General features: G+C 47.0%; 1 protein-coding gene across 1 annotated transcript in view; it reads left to right on the top strand.

The window, feature by feature from the left end:
- Nucleotides 1–19,232, top strand: part of SECISBP2L (SECIS binding protein 2 like) — a 137,065-nt gene that overhangs the window by 97,304 nt on the left and 20,529 nt on the right. Inside the window, exons 12-14 of the mRNA XM_030189561.1 lie at nt 6,584–6,753; nt 7,235–7,367; nt 18,043–18,205. Of these exons, the coding sequence (XP_030045421.1) occupies nt 6,584–6,753; nt 7,235–7,367; nt 18,043–18,205 (466 nt within the window). The remainder of the gene's footprint in view (nt 1–6,583; nt 6,754–7,234; nt 7,368–18,042; nt 18,206–19,232) is intronic.

Below are 19,232 nucleotides of genomic sequence, written 5' to 3'. Positions count from 1 at the left end.
AGAAATTCTAGGTTTCATGCCTCAGTGCCCCTAGACAGGGAGGCCCAAACCTTAGATTCTTTTGTGAAGGAAGGTATATAAGGCCTCAATGCTAGTCTCCTGCATCCAGGACTACCAGCTGTACACAAGCATTTACTTGCAGTCCTTTGTCCGAAGTATGCTAGACTTTTCAGAGACTCTCCTACAGGAGCAGGCTGCTGAGCTTTGCCAGTTGACCAAAAAGCAGAAGGAGTGTCGGAAATATATGGCCAGGGGTGCATATAATACTTTTTATATTGCGTCCAGACTTCCATGGCCGAATGTCTCTGACCTTGAACCTGCAGTTCAGGAGAGTGTAGCAAATGTACCTTGCTGGGGAGATAGCCTCTTGGGGAACACTGTTTAGTCCCTCTCCCGGCAGCTGCCTTCTGCAACCTCCACTGCTCAGAAGGTCCCTGGTGGGTCCCAGAGGAGTTCCAACAGGTCTACTCCTTCTACCCATTCTCAGCAGCAGCCCCAGACCCAGTGCCCTTGGGCCCACCAGCAATGTCCACAGAAGTCACAGCCTGCACCCCAGTCAAAAGCAGGGGCGAGCTTTTCACTGGCTCCAGGAGAGCATAATTGCCATCAAGGCATCCGTCCCAGGCTGAATTTTTTCCAGGAAAGGTGGCCCCTTGTAACCTCTGACTGGTAGGTTCTCCAAATAGTCTGTGCAAGATACGCTCTCAGTTGGCAACTAAGATTTCCAAATTGTCCTCCACTGGCATCATTTATCGGTCCTGATACCAGCAGGTACTTGAAGAGGCTTTCTCTGCCCTTCTCCAGGCCCATGTGGTCGAGCCCATCCCACCAGGGCAGAAAGGCATGGATTCTATTCCACAGGAAGGCGAGGGAGGGTTTGTCTCACTAAGGGTCCTGAACAAATATCTGGTCAAAAAAAATTTTCAGGATGGTTTCCTTGGCCACCCTTCTCCCCATGATTCAGGAAAATGATTGACTGTGCTTTCTGGACTTGAAGGATGCATATACAAACATCCAGATATTTCCTAGTCACTGGAAGTACCTCAGATTCCTAGTAGGGAAACACTACTACAGGTATCTGTCCTGCCATTTGGCCTCGTGTCCGCACCCAGGGTATTTACAAAATGTCTTGTAATAGTCACAGCATTACTACGCAGGCTTTGAGTGCATGCTTTTCCCTACCTAGATGATTAGCTGGTCAAGAGCACATCACGTGAGGGTGCTCAAGCATCATTGTAGAGAATTATCCAGGTGTTGGAGCTGCTAGGATTTATAATCATCTATCCAAAGTCCCAGCTACAATCTGTTCAGCAGTTGGAGTACATAGGAGCCCTGCTATGCTCAAGCCTTCCTTGTCAAGATCAAGGGCTGTTTTTATGGCGATTGCTGACCAAGTTCACAGCAGCCAGCAGGTAACAGCTTGGAAGATGTTGAGATTACTAGGCCACATGGCCTCATTTCCAGAGAGTCCAGTGAACCCTAGCTTCAGTGGCATCAGGCTACGGGGAACTAGCAGATGTCAGCAAAGTCACAGCACAGCTCAAGCACTCTCTTCGCTGGTGGCTCATTTGATCCAATTTGACCCTGGGACTACCATTCCAAATTTTATTTCCCCAAAAGATGCTGACCATGGATGCATCCAACTTGGGATGGGGAACTCATGTCGATGGGTCTTGGTCCTAACAGGAGGTGAGTTTTCATATTAATCTCCTGGAATTTTGGGCAATATGGAACGCTCTAAAGGCTTTCAGAGATTGACTGATGAACCAAATTATCTTAACTCAAATGGAAAATCAGGTTGCAATGTACTATGTCAACAAGCAGGGTGTACGAGATCCTATACCTTGTGTCGGGAAGTGGTTGGGATATGGCAGTGGGCCCTCAAGTATGACATGGTGCTCAGAGCCACATACCTAGTAGGAAAAGACAGTTGTCTGGTGGACAGACTGAACAGGATCATGCAGCCACATGGGTGGTCTCTCTGTACAGGCGTTTCTTGTGAGATCTTCTGAGTGTGGGTCACCCCCTTGGTAGACCTCTTTGCCACTCATCTCAACAACAGAGGACCGCGGTACTTCTCCATATGCAGATCACATGACAGACTAGTGTCGGGTGCCTTCCTTCTGCATTGGGGGGGGGGGGGGGGAGTGTCTCTTGTATGCATATACTCCCATCCCTCCAATGTGGAAGACTTTGTTGAAACTCAAGCAATTTCAGGGATCTATGATCTTAATTGCACCCTACTGACTGAGGCAGATCAGGTTTCCTCCACTTCTGGAGTTGTCCTCTGAAGAACCGTTAAGGTTGGACTATTTTCTGACCCTCACCATACAGAACAAAGGGTCTCTTCTGCACCCCAAACTCCAGATCGTAGTTCTCACGGCGTGGATGTTGAGAGCGTAGAATTTCATTCCTTGGATCTACCGGAGGGTGGCTGCAGAATCTTGCTGGCTTCCAGGAAAGATTTCACTAAGAGGAGTTACACTTTCAAGTGGAGAAGGTTTGCCATCTGGTGTGAGGGCAAGGTCATAGATCCACTTGTCCTACACAAAAGCTGCTTGAATACCTCCTACACCTCTCAGAGGTTGGTTTAAAGGCCTCATCTGTACAAGTTCATCTTTCTGCAATCAGTGTTTATCACCATTGTGTAGGGGGAAAGCCCATCTCTGTATATCTTCTAGTTGTTCAGCTCATGAGAAGTTGGATGTTGATAAAGCTCCCTCTCAAATCCCCCACTGTGTCATGTGATCTCAACGTTATCATTACCCAGCTGATGTGAGCTCTTTTCGAACCTCTTGACTCCTGTCTTCTGATGTACCTGACCTGGAAGGTCTTGTTTTTGGTGGCGGTCACTTCAGCTCACAGAGTTAGTGAGCTGCAAGCCCTAGTACTCTGCCCACCTTACATATGATTCTGTCATAATAGAGTAGTTCTCCTGCCTAAGGTGGTGTCAGAGTTCCATCTTAACCAGTCAATTGTTCTGCCAACATTCTTCCCAAAACCACATGCCCATCCTGGTGACAGTGCACTACATACCTTGGACTGCAAGCAAGCCTTGGCCTTCTATCTAGAGCGGACTAAAGCCCATAGACAGTATACCCAGCTTTTTGTTTCTTTGATCCCAACAGGATCAACTTTGTTCAGTTGGCTAGCAGATTGCATCTCCTCTTACGCCCAGGCTGGGCTGACTCTCTTGAGGGCCATGTCATGGCTCACAATGTCAGAACCATGGCTGCGTTGGTAGCTCACTTGAGGTCAGCCTGTGTTGAGGAGATACACAAGGCTGAAATGTGGTCTTTGGTCCATACATTCACATCTCATTACTGCCTCAAGCAAAATACCCAGTGTGGCAGTTGGTTTGGCCAGACAGACCTACAGAATTTGTTTGGTGTCTAGAATCCAACTCGCCCTCCTAGGCCTCTTTTTATTCTGTTCCAGGCTGCACTTCCACACACAATTTTGTATATAGTTTAAGGATAATTGAATTTAGTTAGCCTTGCTGTTGTGAGACTCTATTGTCTTAGTGTTGTTGCTTTTCAGTGAGCCTGGTAGCTAGGGATTCCCAAGTGTAAGGATCTGGATGTGCATACACATGAGCGAGTGCCTTCCTGCCTGATCTGCAAGCATGGGACCCTCAGTAACTCCAAGGGGAGGTGAGAGGGGTGTAAGGATTCCTGTCCTGCTTGTCCTCAGAGAAAGCAGTGTTACCTACCTGTAGCAGGTGTTCTCCAAGACTGCAGGACAGGTATCCTTATACCCCTTCCATCTCCCCTTGGAATTACTGAGCGTCCTGCGCTTGCAGGTTAGGCGGGAAGGCACTCGTGCTTGTGCAGTGGGACCGCTGCCAAACAACTCTTAAGGATATAGTGCACTGGGCAGAGTCCGCACAGGGCTCTGTTAGGATATCACCCGAGTGTAAGGATACCTGTCCTGGTGTCATTGGAGAACACCTGCTGCAGGTAAGTAACTTCACTTTTTCCTCAAAGAAGATGTAAAGTAGTTCTCGTTTAAATTGATAACATTTGCAGTGTTTTCCTCAAAATATATTTCTTGCTATTTACCATCATATGGAGGCAATTTTTTGTAGGGGCCACAGTTACTGGTATTTATCTCCGGGACTGCCAGTTCATATTTCAAATGGAGACCTCATATGACATTTCCCTTTGAAAATGTGGCCGTAAAGAGTAGGGCTGTACTGAATATTCGTATTCAATTTGATTTGGCCCCAAATACATTATTCGTATTTGACTGAATAGTGATTTGAATTCAAATACGAATAATCTGGGTCTCTGCTGTGCTAAATCCTACTGAAAAAAACTGATTTCTGTTTTCACTTTGCTTCTTTTATTATTTGTTATGTTATAGCTCAATGCCTATTATTCATATTCAGCCGAATAATATTTTTCATTTTGTGTATTTGGCCAAATAGTAAAATAATCTGTTTGGTACAACTTTAGTATAGAGAAAGGTGTGTACAGCAGTGGTTCCCAGATCTGGCCCTGGAGGCACCCCAGCCAGTCAGGTTTTCAGGATATCCACAATGAATATTCATGAGACATTTGCATGCACTGCCTCCACTGCATGCAGAACTCTATCATGAATGTGAGAATAAAAGTCTCATGTATACTTTGCCTCCCCCAGCCTTGATCTGCTTTGTTTCCACTTGTTGTGACTAGCATGCATGCTTTTACCTACAGTTGGGAGCGAGAACAGTTTTCAGCAGAGCTTTTTATATGGGTAGAGTTGTTTAACCTGTGTAAGAATGTTTAGAAAATTTGCTTCTGTTATAAAGAGAGGTTTTGGAAGCGTTTGACATCAGAAGTTCCTAAACCCATCTTGGAGACCCCACAGCCTGTTTTCTAGACATCCATAGAACGCGTGAGATAAATTTGAATATTTCAAGCTTCTGGTCTATGTAAATTTCTCATGTTTAGCCATTGTGAACATCTTGAAAGTCCGAATGGCTGTAGGATTTCCAGGAGAGGGTTAGGGTCTACATCTACTCCAGTCCTCCAGAAAGGAAGAGACCTTTACACTCAACTACTCATCTTATCCAGTGCCATTATTAAAAACAGTGCCAAAAATACAAACTGCTATCATCAGCTTTGGAAGAGTTTGTTCAATTAGGAATGTGCTGTGTTAGTTCAGCGTAAATCCTGCCACCTATCCAGATCATTTTTTTATCATTCCTAACACACATAGAGCCAGATCTTAGAAAATGTGATGTTGTCCCTGAGAAAGGCAGGGACAAATCAAACTCAGGTATACATATAAAGTATTACATACCATGTAAAATGAGTTTATCTTGTTGGGCAGACTGGATGGACCGTTCAGGTCTTTATCTGCCGTCATTTGCTGTGTTACTATCAGGCTTATTTTTGAAAGAGAAGGGCGCCCATCTTTCGACACAAATCGGGAGATGGGCGTCCTTCTCCCAGGGTTGCCCAAATCGGCATAATCGAAAGCCAATTTTGGGCATCCCCAACTGCTTTCCATCGCAGGGACGACCAAAGTTCCCAGGGACGTGTTGGAGACGTAGCGAAGGCGGGACTTGGGCGTGCCTAACACATGGGCGTCCTCGGCCCATAATGGGAAAAAAAAGGGAGTCCCTGACGAGCACTTGGCCAACTTTACTTGGTTTCTTTTTTCTTACGACCAAGCCTCAAAAAGGTGCCCGAACTGACCAGATGACCACCGGAGGGAATTGGGGATGACCTCCCCTTACTCCCCCAATGGTCACTAACCCCCTCCCACCCTCAAAAAACAACTTTAAAAATATTTTGTGCCAGCCTCTATGCCAGCCTCAAATGTCATACTCAGGTCCCTCGCAGCAGTATGCAGGTACCTGGAGCAGTTGTAGTGGGTGCAGTGCACTTCAGGCAGGCGGACCCAGGCCCATCCCCCCCCCCCCCACCTGTTACACTTGAGGTGGTAAGTGTGAGCCCTTCAAAACCCACCAGAAACCCACTGTACCCACATCTAGGTGCCCCCCTTCACCCCTAAGAGCTATGGTACTGGTATACAGTTGTGAGGAGTGGGTTTTGGGGGGCTCAGCACACAAGGTAAGGGAGCTATGTACTTGGGAGCAATTTGTGAAGTCCACTGCAGTGCCCCCTAGGGTGCCCAGTTGATGTCCTGGCATGTGAGGGCCTCCCACAACCAAATAGCTTGGATTTGGTCGTTATGAGATGGGTGTCCTCGGTTTCCATTATCGCCGAAAATCAAAAACGACCAAGTCTAAGGACGACCAACTCTAAGGTTGACCTAAATTTCAGGATTTGGCCGTCCCCGACCGTATTATCGAAATGAAAGATGGACGCCCATCTTGTTTCGATAATACGGGTTTCCCCGTCCCTTCACGAGGCCGTCGTGCGAGGACGTCCCCAGGAAAACTTGGGTGTCCCTTTCGATTATGCCCCTCCATGTCTTCCTTAACACAATATTATAATGTTAACAAATACTGTTAACTAGTGTCTAGAGTAGTAGAGATGTAAATTTCATCCCATTGTGTCTGAGGAGAAAATATCTGTCAGTACTGAACTTGGTTTTTGTTCCTTGAAACATCCCATTTGTTTTTATACAGTTGGCAGTGCCGTTCCTTTTCACACCAAAGAACCTGTCAACAGAAAGTTATTAATAAAAGGACAGCCATGTATGAGTTCCCTTAATCCTCTGGACTCCACTGCTCCAAAAGTTAAACGAGGCAAAGAAAAAGAAATTCCAAAACTGAAACGGCCTACAGCACTTAAAAAGGTAAAAAGTATGCCTATCCAGAGGTGATGTGCACCAACTCCTCCTTACACTTTTAGGAAAGTCTGATCTTTCTGGCATGTTTATTTTCTGACAGTTCTCTACATGATTTTCCTGTGCAGTTTTTAGCATCAGACTCCTCTTGCATATTCACAGTTCCCCACCTTTATTATGATATCAGCCAGGGCCACTAGATCATGGCCAAAATGGTATTTTTTAATTTGAAAGGTTCTTGTCTCACTTTGAGAGTGTATGGTTCCTTATTTTACCACTACATACCCCTAAGAAGCATTTCATCCTGTCTAGATATTTAATTTTGTGTTTTGAGTTCGTTTTATTTTAGGATTAACTTACAATTTAGAAGAGCCTTTTAGATTAGATTCTTCAGTATCTGTGCTTTTCAAAATGTGGAATGGTTCTCTTCCCCTTGTCACTCAGTCTAGAATCCTTCAGTTTTAAGTTGTAGGGACATTTTTCTTTTTAGATTATTCTGAAAGAGAGAGAAGAGAAGAAAGGCCGTTTGTCTGTGGATCATAATCTGCTGGGATCTGAAGAACAGAGGGAAATGTCTTTGAGTTTTACCGATGATCCTTCTGAGGAATTAGCATCCCAAGAAGGTAAGGGCTAGAATACCATGTTTAGCACTAAACATAAGAACATAAGCATTGCCATACCGGGACAGACCGAAGGTCCATCAAGCGCAGCATCCTGTTTCCAGCAGTGTGCAATCCAGGTTACAAGTACCTGGCAAGATCCCCAAACAGTACAATATATTTTATGCTGCTTATCCAAGAAATAAGCAGTGGGTTTTCCTCAAGTCATGTGAATAATGGTTTATGGACTTTTCTTTTAGGAAAGTATCCAAACCTTTTTTAAACCCTACTAAGGTAACTGCTTTTACCATATTCTCTGGCAGCGATTTCCAGATTTTAATTACACAGAAGGTGAAGAAATATTTTTCCGATTTGTTTTAAATTTACTACTTTGTAGCTTCATTGCGTGCACTATAGTCCTAGTATTTTTGGAAAGAGTAAACAGGCGTTCCACTCAACTCATTATTTTATAGACCTCTAACATATCTCCCCTCAGCCATCTTTTCTCCAAACTGAAGAGCCCTAGCCGCTTTAGCCTTTCCACATAGGGAAGTCATCTCATCACCTTTTATCGTTTTCGTCGCCCTTCTCTGCACCTTTTCTAATTCCACTATATCCTTTTTAAGATGCTGTGAACAGAATTGAACATAATATTTGAAGTTGCAGTCACACCATGGAGCGATACAAAGGCATTATAACATCCTCATTTTTGTTTTCCATCCCTTTCCTAATAATACCTAACATTCTATTTGCTTTCTTAACCACCGCTGCACACTGAGCACAGGGTTTCAACGTATCGTCAATGATGACACCTAGATCCCTTTCCTGGTCAGAACCTTCCATTAGGTAGCTATAGTTCGGGTTCTTCTTTCCCACATGCATCACTTTGCACTTACATTAAACATCACCTGCCATTTGGATGCCCAGTCTCGTAAGGTCCTCTTGTAATATTTCACAATCCTCTTGCGATGTAAGAACTTTGAATAACTTTGTGTTATCTTCAAATTTAATTACCTCACTAGTTGCACCCATCTCGAGATCATTTTAAGTATGTTAAAAAGCACAGACCCCAGGGGAACCCCACTATCTACTCTTTTCCATTGAGAATACTGACCATTTAACCCTACTGTCTGTTTACTATCTTTTAACTAGTTTTTAATCCACAATAGGACACTACCTCCTATCCCATGACTTTCCAATTTCCTCTGGATTCTTTCATGAGGTACTTTGTCAAATGCCTTTGGAAATCCAGATACACAATATCAACTGGTTCATCTTTATCCACTTGTTTGTTCACCCCTTCAAATAAATGTAATAGATTGGTGAGGCAAGATTTCCCTTCACTAAATCCATGTTGGCTTTGTCTCATTAATCCTTTATGAATATGCTCTGTAATTTTGTTCTTTATAATAGTCTCTGCCATTTTGCCCGGCATCGACATCAGGCTCACTGGTCTTTAATTACCAGGATCACCTCTGTAACCTTTTTAAAAAATTGGCGTTACATTGGCTACCCTCCATTCTTCCATTACCATGTATAGAGTCAGGCCTTTACATCAGTAGGGGTGGTTAAAAAAAAAACCGAGTTGTTTTCTGGTTTGAATTTATTCCCTTCTGATTATTTCATAACTGGGAAAAATACAAGTATGTGATACCTTGTTGTCTGACTGTCTTAATCCATTTTCTGACTAGCCATTGTGAGCTCTGTTTCTTCATCAGGTCAGTTCAGAATGAGCTAAGGATGATGTTGCCCTAGTATGTAAGGGAACTGCAAGTTGAGTTATAAATGGGGTAGGGGGTGGTGGTTTCCAGAACTGTAAGTGGCCATGCCTTAGTCCCTCCAGTGGTCAGCTGCTCACCTTTTTGTAACTTGGAAGTGAAACACATCTACATAAAAAATCCTTCTTTTTAGATACAGGACATTTCTTCCCTTTTGAAAATCACTGTTGGATGTCCTACTTTTGGGCCTTCCCTAGTTCTGCCCAACACGCTCACTTGCTATGTGGACGAACTGCATAGTGAATCATCCAAATTCTAACTTTCCAAAATCAGGATTTGGACCTTTTTAGCAGATAGACTTTATTTTAGGCATTTTGAGGTGTTCACCTGCCTTGAAAATGAGCACTAATGTACTGTAAAGGGAAAAATAGGAAACTGCAGCATTGCAAAGCTCACTACTTTTAATTTTAAAACTTAAAAAAAATATTTTTTTTTCCAGAGCTCTTGGTTTTGTCTCACTTTCTCATCAGCAGATTTATTTGTACTGAGGCAGGCAAAATGAGCAACTAGAATTAAAACCGATCCCAATGTAGGATGCGGTAAAATTCATTGGGTAACAAAACTACAAGACACTGGTATTGAAATTCTATCAGTCCTCTCACAACAAATGAAAAGCTTACATAAATATACTTGTTAGAACAGCATTCAATCTCTCCCAAGCCACCTCCTTCTAACAAACTCTCAAATATAAATATTTATGTATCAAAAAATTGTATATGCCTTATCAAGCTGAAGACCATTTAAAGCAGTATACAAAAATATGAATCACAAAACTATCTGCTTACAAATACCCTAAACCAATGAAAACCTCTGATGCACAACTTTCCCTAAAAGTATTACCTAAGGCAAATGACAAGACATTGAAGTACAACTTTTACATAAGTACATTTTTAATTAACTGCAAGAGGAAACATTGAACTCAAACTTGTTTGAGATAATGTGGGATATAAATGTCACAAATAAATAAATAAATTCAGAACCCACAGCTAAGTTTTAACTAAACTTTACTACTCCTGTAGCTTTCTTACAACGACTGTTTACAGAAAGCCAAAAATAGCATCTGACATAGTTCAAATAGTTATACAGATACTAGAACTTGGCCTTTCTTAGGAAAAAGTGATGCATATACTCAATGCCTTTAACCATATCTCTAGGTCTGCTCCTGCAAACCTGTCTCAAAATCCTTGATTACATGTCTGTATTTTGATTTCATGCATTACCAGTTCTTTAAAGAAATGCAGTTACATTATCTTGAATAAAAGTAGCACCTTAATCTCTCAGTGGTTGCTGTCCCCCTCCCTGTCTCCTGAAAATGAAACCACAAAGGAAAACCAGGCTGTGTCAGCTGCAGGTATTACATGGCCATTCTGAACAAAGCAGCAAGCAGGTCAGAGGAATAGACTGCATAGGAGCCAACTTTTCAAAATGGCTGAGGGTGTTAAACCTAGTGGAAATTACCCTTCCCTGGACACAGTCAGTGAGTTTCCTCAATATTGGGGGTCCTCGAACACCCACTGAGCTGGCTCCTGTGGTAAACTGTAAACCAAGGGATTCAGGTTCAAATCCCACTATAACATTGTTTTCGGGTTTTTTTTTAAAATCTGGGGCTCCCCTGCTCTGAGAAAGCGCTGTAAACTTGATCTGCTCTAAATCTCTGCATTATAGCCCGGTGCGCTATAGCTGCTAACAGGCACCTAATTCTGTATGACAGTTCTTCTTAAGAATCGCATCCAGCTATTACACCAGTCGCTTGAGCGTAGCAGTAAAGATCAGCAGCATGGAGTGCTCATATAGTGGGCTTTTATAGAAGGCGGGGATATAGGTACGGGGCTATCAGAGACAAGGCCCTTTGCCCTTGCACTGTATTGTTTTGATTTACATTGAAGAGTTTGCTGCAGATTCTTTATGTATTGCAAAATGTTCACTTCTATGTTCACTTTGTAAAATTAATAAACAGATTTAAATATAAAATCTGGGGCTCCCTCCAGGAGCAGAAAAATACTTACTGTACCTAAAGAAGATATAAGACACCTGCAAGCCATGAAATGGAGTACATTCAGATACATTAGTTATTTTTCTGTTCCTGGAAGGATCACATTTATTACAAAATAAAAGTTAAGTGGGATTTGAACCTGTGTCCCTTGGTTTACAGTCCACTGCACTAACCACTGTGTGGCTACTCTTTTCTGCAAGGATGTCTGTGTGGCCTTTATAATAAGAATGCTGCCAGGCAGAAATTCCTGTGCCTTGTTTTCCCCTATTTATAATTTAAACAATTCAGTTTATAAAGTATTTCTTCAGGATGGACGTCCTCACATATTTTCAAACAGGAAATCTGGACATCTTTCCTGTTTGAAGATTGCTGTGAGATGATTCTCCGAGGACAAGTAGGCTGCTTGTTCTCACGACTGGGTGACGTCCGCGGCAGCCCCCACCAACCGGAAGAAGCTTCGCGGGCGGTCCGCACGCAGGGCACGCCCACCGCGCATGCGCGGCCGTCTTCCCGCCCGTGCGTGACCGTTCCCGCCAGTCTTTTCTTTTCCGCGCTGGAGAGAGTCGTGCGTCGCCGCTCTCTCTTAGTCAGCCCCGGAAAACCGTCGCGTTGTCCGTGAATCTTCGCTTATTTTCTGTTTTTTGTTGTCGCGCGCCTTCAAAACTTTTTTTCTTAAAAAAAAAAAAAAAGAGAATGCGATGAATTTTCCCTCATTTTCTAGCGGGGGCGTCGCGTTGCGGCCTTGTGGCCGCGCGGTAGATTTATTTTTCGAGGTGTGATTTACCGCCACCATCGACGACTTTAACTTCGCCGACGCGATTTTTCCGTCAATGTCCTCGAAGGTCCCGAGTGGATTTAAGAAGTGTGGTCGGTGCGGCCGGCCTATCTCGCAGACCGACACCCACGCTTGGTGCCTCCAGTGCCTCGGGCCGGAGCACGATATCAAGTCGTGTTCTTTGTGTCTTGGTCTCCAGAAACGGACTCAGGTTGCGAGGCAAGTTCTTCGGGACAGTCTTTTTGGAACTTGCGCCGGCCCCTCGACGTCAACCTCGACGGCATCGGTATCGACGGCCGGTTCTTCGGTACCGGTATCGATGTCCGCGAAATCGGCACCGATGGCATCGACCCCAGGAGTACAGGTCCCGTCGGCCCGCCGGTCCTCCGGTGACGGTAGGGGTGAGAGGCCGCGTGGGCAATCGGCCCCGGTCACTCCCTCTGCTCATGGCCCTCGGGACCGAACCCTGTCTGACCCGGCTCCTCGAGATCGAGGGGGATCGACCTCCTCCTCCTCCGTTCCACCTGGCGCCGATGACGGGCACCGCAAAAAAACAGAAGAAGCACCGTCATCGGTCCCCATCGGTGCGCCAGGCCCTCGGTGCCGGAGAGGAGTCGACGCCGAAGCGTCAACATCGAGAGGAAAGGTCCCCCTCGGTAGTGGAGGTACCGACGCGTCAGAGTCCCAACACTTCTGTGCAGTCTCCTGGACCCGAGCAGCTTCCGGCGCCGACGCCTCTACCGGCCCTCCCATCTTTCCCGACAGCGGGCCTGGACGAGTGCCTCTGAGCCATCCTTCCGGGGATCCTGGAAGGGCTGATGCGCCAGGCTGTGCCAGCGCCGGCGAGCTCTAGCCCGGTGCCGACACCTTCGCCGCTTGCGGCGCCGGTCTCGACCGCCACGCAGGTGGAGTCCCCGTCAACGTCGAGGGAGGGAGCTTCGTCCCCGCCGGCGCGGGAGTCCACCGCTCGACGACACCGAGGCCTCGGTGCCTCGACGTCGAGCCGGGCCCGGTTGAGGACTCAGCTGCATGAGCTTATGTCCGATACCGAGGAAGAGGCCTCGTGGGGGGAAGAGGAGGACCCCAGATATTTCTCCTCAGAGGAGTCTGTGGGCCTTCCCTCTGACCCCACGCCTTCACCAGAGAGGAAGCTCTCGCCTCCTGAGAGCCTCTCCTTTGCCTCCTTTGTCAGGGACATGTCTATTTGCATTCCCTTCCCCGTGGTCTCTGTGGATGAGCCGAGGGCTGAGATGCTCGAGGTCCTCGACTATCCATCACCACCTAGAGAGTCCTCCACGGTGCCGTTGCACAATGTCCTTAAGGAGACACTGCTTCGGAACTGGATGCGACCATTATCTAATCCCACCATCCCCAAGAAAGCAGAGTCCCAGTACAGAATTCACTCGGACCCAGAGTTAATGCGGCCCCAATTGCCTCATGACTCGGCGGTCGTGGACTCTGCTCTCAAGAGGGCACGGAGTTCGAGGGATACCGCCTCGGCGCCCCCGGGGCAGGAGTCTTGCACTCTGGACTCGTTTGGGAGGAAGGCCTACCAATCTTCCATGCTCGTGACCCGCATCCAATCTTACCAGCTCTACACGAGCATCCACATGCGGAACAATGTGAAGCAACTGGCGGACCTGGTTGACAAGCTCCCGCCGGAGCAGTCCAGGCCTTATCAGGAGGTGGTCAGGCAGCTGAAGGCGTGCAGAAAGTTCCTGTCCAGGGATATCTATGACACCTGTGACGTGGCATCTCGTGCTGCGGCCCAAGGTATAGTGATGCGCAGGCTCTCATGGCTGCGTGCCTCTGACCTGGACAACCGCACCCAGCAGAGACTGGCCGACGTCCCTTGCCGGGGGGATAATATTTTTGGTGAGAAGGTCGAGCAGCTGGTGGACCAACTGCACCAGCGGGAAACCGCCCTCGACAAGCTCTCCCACCGGGCGCCTTCAGCATCCACCTCAGCAGGTGGACGTTTTTCCCGGACCCGGCAGGCTGTGCCCTATTCTTTTGCCAAGCGTAGGTACACCCAGCCGGCCCGAAGGCCTCGTCAGGCACAGGGACAGCCCCAGCGCGCTCAGTTCTCGTCAACAGCGTGCGCCTAAGCAGCCCCCTGCGCCTCCACAGCAAAAGCCGGGGACGGGCTTTTGACTGGATCCACGGGAACATAGCCGCCCTCAAAGTGTCAGTACCGGACGATCTGCCGGTCGGAGGGAAGTTAAAATTTTTTCACCAAAGGTGGCCTCTCATAACCTCCGACCAGTGGGTTCTCCAAATAGTGCGGTGCGGATACGCCCTGAATTTGGCCTCCCTGCCACCAAATTGTCCTCCGGGAGCTCAATCCTTCAGCTCCCATCACAAGCAGGTACTTGCAGAGGAACTCTCCGCCCTTCTCAGCGCCAATGCGGTCGAGCCCGTACCACCCAGGCAAGAAGGGCAGGGATTCTATTCCAGGTACTTCCTTGTGGAAAAGAAAACAGGGGGGATGCGTCCCATCCTAGACCTGAGAGGCCTGAACAAATTCCTGGTCAAAGAAAAGTTCAGGATGCTTTCCTTGGGCACCCTTCTGCCAATGATTCAGAAAAACGATTGGCTATGTTCCCTGGATTTAAAGGACGCATACACTCACATCCCGATACTGCCAGCTCACAGACAGTATCTCAGATTCCGCCTGGGCGCATGGCACTTTCAGTATTGTGTGCTGCCCTTTGGGCTCGCCTCTGCCCCACGAGTGTTTACAAAGTGCCTCGTGGTGGTAGCGGCGTATCTACGCAAGCTGGGAGTGCACGTGTTCCCATATCTCGACGATTGGCTGGTCAAGAACACCTCGGAGGCGGGAGCCCTCCGGTCTATGCAGTGCACTATTCAACTCCTGGAGCTGCTGGGGTTTGTGATAAATTACCCAAAGTCCCATCTCCAGCCAACACAGTCTCTGGAATTCATAGGAGCTCTGCTGAATACCCAGACGGCTCGGGCCTTCCTTCCCGAAGCGAGGGCCAACAACCTCCTGTCCCTGGCTTCGCAGACCAGAGCGTCTCAGCAGGTCACAGCTCGGCAGATGTTGAGACTTCTGGGTCATATGGCCTCCACAGTCCATGTGACTCCCATGGCTCGTCTTCACATGAGATCTGCTCAATGGACCCTAGCTTCCCAGTGGTTTCAAGCCACCGGGAATCTAGAAGATGTCATCCGCCTCTCCACCTGTTGCCGCACTTCACTGCTCTGGTGGACCATTCGGACCAATTTGACCCTGGGACGTCCATTCCAAATTCCGCAGCCCACGAAAGTGCTGACGACGGATGCATCTCGCCTGGGGTGGGGAGCTCATGTCGATGGGCTTCACACCCAGGGTCTGTGGTCCCTCCAGGAAAAAGATCTGCAGATCAACCTCCTGGAGCTCCGAGCGATCTGGAACGCACTGAAGGCTTTCAGAGATCGGCTGTCCTGCCAAATTGTTCAAATTCGGACAGACAATCAGGTTGCAATGTATTACACCAACAAGCAGGGGGGCACCGGATCTCGCCCCCTGTGTCAGGAAGCCGTCGGGATGTGGCGTTGGGCTTGCCAGTTCGGCATGCTCCTCCAAGCCACATACCTGACAGGTGTAAACAACAGTCTGGCCGACAGACTGAGCAGAGTCATGCAACCGCACGAGTGGTCGCTCCATTCCAGAGTGGTACGCAAGATCTTCCGAGAGTGGGGCACCCCCTCGGTGGACCTTTTCGCCTCTCAGGCCAACCACAAGCTGCCTCTGTTCTGTTCCAGACTACAGGCACACGGCAGACTAGCGTCGGATGCCTTTCTCCTCCATTGGGGGACCGGCCTCCTGTATGCTTATCCTCCCATACCTTTGGTGGGGAAGACCTTACTGAAGCTCAAGCAAGACCGCGGCACCATGATTCTGATAGCGCTCTTTTGGCCCCGTCAGATCTGGTTCCCTCTTCTTCTGGAGTTGTCCTCCGAAGAACCGTGGAGATTGGAGTGTTTTCCGACTCTCATTTCGCAGAACGACGGAGCGTTGCTGCACCCCAACCTTCAGTCCCTGGCTCTCACGGCCTGGATGTTGAGGGCGTAGACTTCACTGCGTTGGGTCTGTCTGAGGGTGTCTCCTGTGTCTTGCTTGCCTCTAGGAAGGATTCCACTAAAAAGAGTTACTTTTTCAAGTGGAGGAGGTTTGTCGTTTGGTGTGAGAGCAAGGCCCTAGAACCTCGTTCTTGCCCTGCACAGAACCTGCTTGAATACCTTCTGCACTTATCAGAGTCTGGCCTCAAGACCAACTCAGTAAGGAATCACCTTAGTGCGATTAGTGCTTACCATTATCGTGTGGAAGGTAAAGCCATCTCTGGAGAGCCTTTAGTCGTTCGATTCATGAGAGGCTTGCTTTTGTCAAAGCCCCCTATCAAGCCTCCTACAGTGTCATGGGATCTCAACGTCATCCTCACCCAGCTGATGAAACCTCCTTTTGAGCCACTGAATACCTGCCATCTGAAGTACTTGACCTGGAAGGTCATTTTCTTGGTGGCAGTTACTTCAGCTCGTAGGGTCAGTGAGCTTCAAGCCCTGGTAGCTCATGCTCCATATACGAAATTTCATCACAACAGAGTAGTACTCCGCACCCACCCAAAGTTCCTACCGAAGGTGGTGTCGGAGTTCCATCTTAACCAGTCAATTGTCTTGCCAACATTCTTTCCCAGGCCGCATACCTGCCCTGCTGAACGTCAGTTGCACACATTGGACTGCAAGAGAGCATTGGCCTTCTATTTGGAGCGGACACAGCCCCACAGACAGTCCGCCCAATTGTTTATTTCTTTCGACCCTAACAGGCTAGGGTTCGCTGTCGGGAAACGCACCATCTCCAATTGGCTAGCAGATTGCATTTCCTTCACTTACGCCCAGGCTGGGCTGACTCTTGAGGGTCATGTCACGGCTCATAGTGTCAGAGCCATGGCAGCGTCGGTGGCCCACTTGAAGTCAGCCACTATTGAAGAGATTTGCAAAGCTGCGACGTGGTCATCTGTCCACACATTCACATCACATTACTGCCTCCAGCAGGATACCCGACGCGACAGTCAGTTCGGGCAGTCGGTGCTGCAGAATCTGTTTGGGGTGTAAATCCAACTCCACCCTCCAGGACCCGACTTTATTCTGGTCAGGCTGCACTCTCAGTTAGTTGTTCTTCGTAGGTCAATTTTCTGTTGTACCCTCGCCGTTGCGAGGTTCAATTGACCTGGGTTCTTGTTTTGAGTGAGCCTGAGAGCTAGGGATACCCCAGTCGTGAGAACAAGCAGCCTGCTTGTCCTCGGAGAAAGTGATTGATACATACCTGTAGCAGGTGTTCTCCGAGGACAGCAGGCTGATTGTTCTCACCTACCCTCCCTCCTCCCCTTTGGAGTTGCGTTTCATCATTTTTGCTTGTCATTCAACTGGCGGGAACGGTCACGCACGGGCAGGGAAGATGGCCGCGCATGCGCGGTGGGCGTGCCCTGCGTGCGGACCGCCCGCAAAGCTTCTTCCGGTTGGTGGGGGCTGCCGCGGACGTCACCCAGTCGTGAGAACAATCAGCCTGCTGTCCTCGGAGAACACCTGCTACAGGTATGTATCATTCACTTTATGGGGGGTGGGTTTTGGATGTTATGAGCAGGACTTCCCCAATTCTGACTTGAATGTTCTTTTGAAAATGCCCCTGTGTGTGTACTGTGCAGTATTTAATAAGTACATGGGGGCAGGTTGCAATATTCATCATGAATGAAGGATTTTATGGTAAAGTTCATATATTTTTTTTAATTCTTGAGGGGAGACATGCCAAAAGGTAGCAGATTACCACCTGATCTGATTGGTTCTATTAGCTAAGGCACCATCTGAACCAAATCTGATCCTATTATATCTGATGGGATCCTGTCCCAAACACAAAGGAACAGCCTACAAATTTAATGAGCAATAAGTTGGCAGGAAGTGTTTAATTGATAGAAGTTGAATAATTCTGCTTACTTTCTTTACTGCATGGTATTTTGTATATACCGTAAGTATAAGTTTATTTTAGAAAAGAGAGGCATCTTTTGGTGAGAAATACATTCTAGAGCATGTTACTTATTCTTTTGATAGGAATGTTAGTTACATATCTTAACTTACTGCAAATGTGTTTTATTGCAGAAGCCAGATTAAGTGTGCCCAGTGACACCTCCCTCTCTCCAGCGAGTCAGAACTCTCCATATTGCATGACACCAATGTCGCAAGGATCACCAGCCAGTTCAGGCATTGGAAGTCCAATGGCAGCTTCTGCAATCACCAAAATACATAGCAAGAGATTTAGAGAGTGAGAATTTTGGATTAATTTGTATTTTGGTTTCTGTGTGCTTATGTAAGCCGCATTGAGCCTGCCATGAGTGGGAAAGCGCGGGGTACAAATGCAACAAAAAAATATATATATATTTTAGTTTGTTTTATTGTCACACTGTAGTCTCAGGAAAATATTTAAGTTCTAATTTAAATTTAATGTAACATGACACTTTAGTGCTTGAAAGGAAAGGGCATGTTACATATAGTGCCTTGTAGAAGTCTTTACACTACTGTACATTTTTCACATTACGCAGTCTTAAAAAAAATTCAGAGTATATTAAAGTAGGATTTTTATTTCACTGATTTACACAACATACTGTCAACACTTTGAGGGCCCTGTTTACTAAGCCATGCTAGATGTGAGTTAGTGTTTTTAGTGCATGCTAAGCATTAGCATGTGCTAATCATGTAGATGCCCATAATATTCCTATGGATGTCTAGCATGTGCTAGAAACGCTAGCGCATCTTAGTAAGTAGGGCCCTAAATATGAAGGACAATTATAGAAATATTCAAAATGAGTCTTCACATCCCTTGTCATAGCAAACCCAGATTGGCTTTGTTTCTAAAAAGTGCCCTAACAAGGCCCATAAAAAGCTTAATGGAGCCCACCTACATTTAAGCAGACTAGCTGAGCTGGTTGAGATACTGCAGGATGAAGAATCAAGCTGCTTCTAATTGAAGTGAATCTAAAGCAAAGGTCTAAATATGCCAACCAGAGTTAGATTGGGGGAAGGCTATAGAACATTTCGGTGTGTTTGTATATCCCTTGGGATAGTCAGGTCAATCATAGTAAAGTGAAAATAGTTTAGCACCATCAAGATGCTGTCTTGATCAGGCTGACTCTCCAAAATCAGTAGCCATAGTCAGGGCTGCCAGATGTGAAAAAAATTTTCACACCCAACTCGAGCCCAAAGATAGCCCATTGGGCAGTTTGAGCTACCTGATGGGGGGGGGGGGGGGGCGTGGAGGGGATGGACTGCCCGTGCAAGCGCACTATATCTGC

The sequence above is a fragment of the Microcaecilia unicolor genome, chromosome 1 (genome assembly GCF_901765095.1).
Source record: "Microcaecilia unicolor chromosome 1, aMicUni1.1, whole genome shotgun sequence".
Lineage (NCBI taxonomy): Eukaryota > Metazoa > Chordata > Amphibia > Gymnophiona > Siphonopidae > Microcaecilia > Microcaecilia unicolor.
This window is presented reverse-complemented; position numbering and strand designations above follow the sequence as displayed.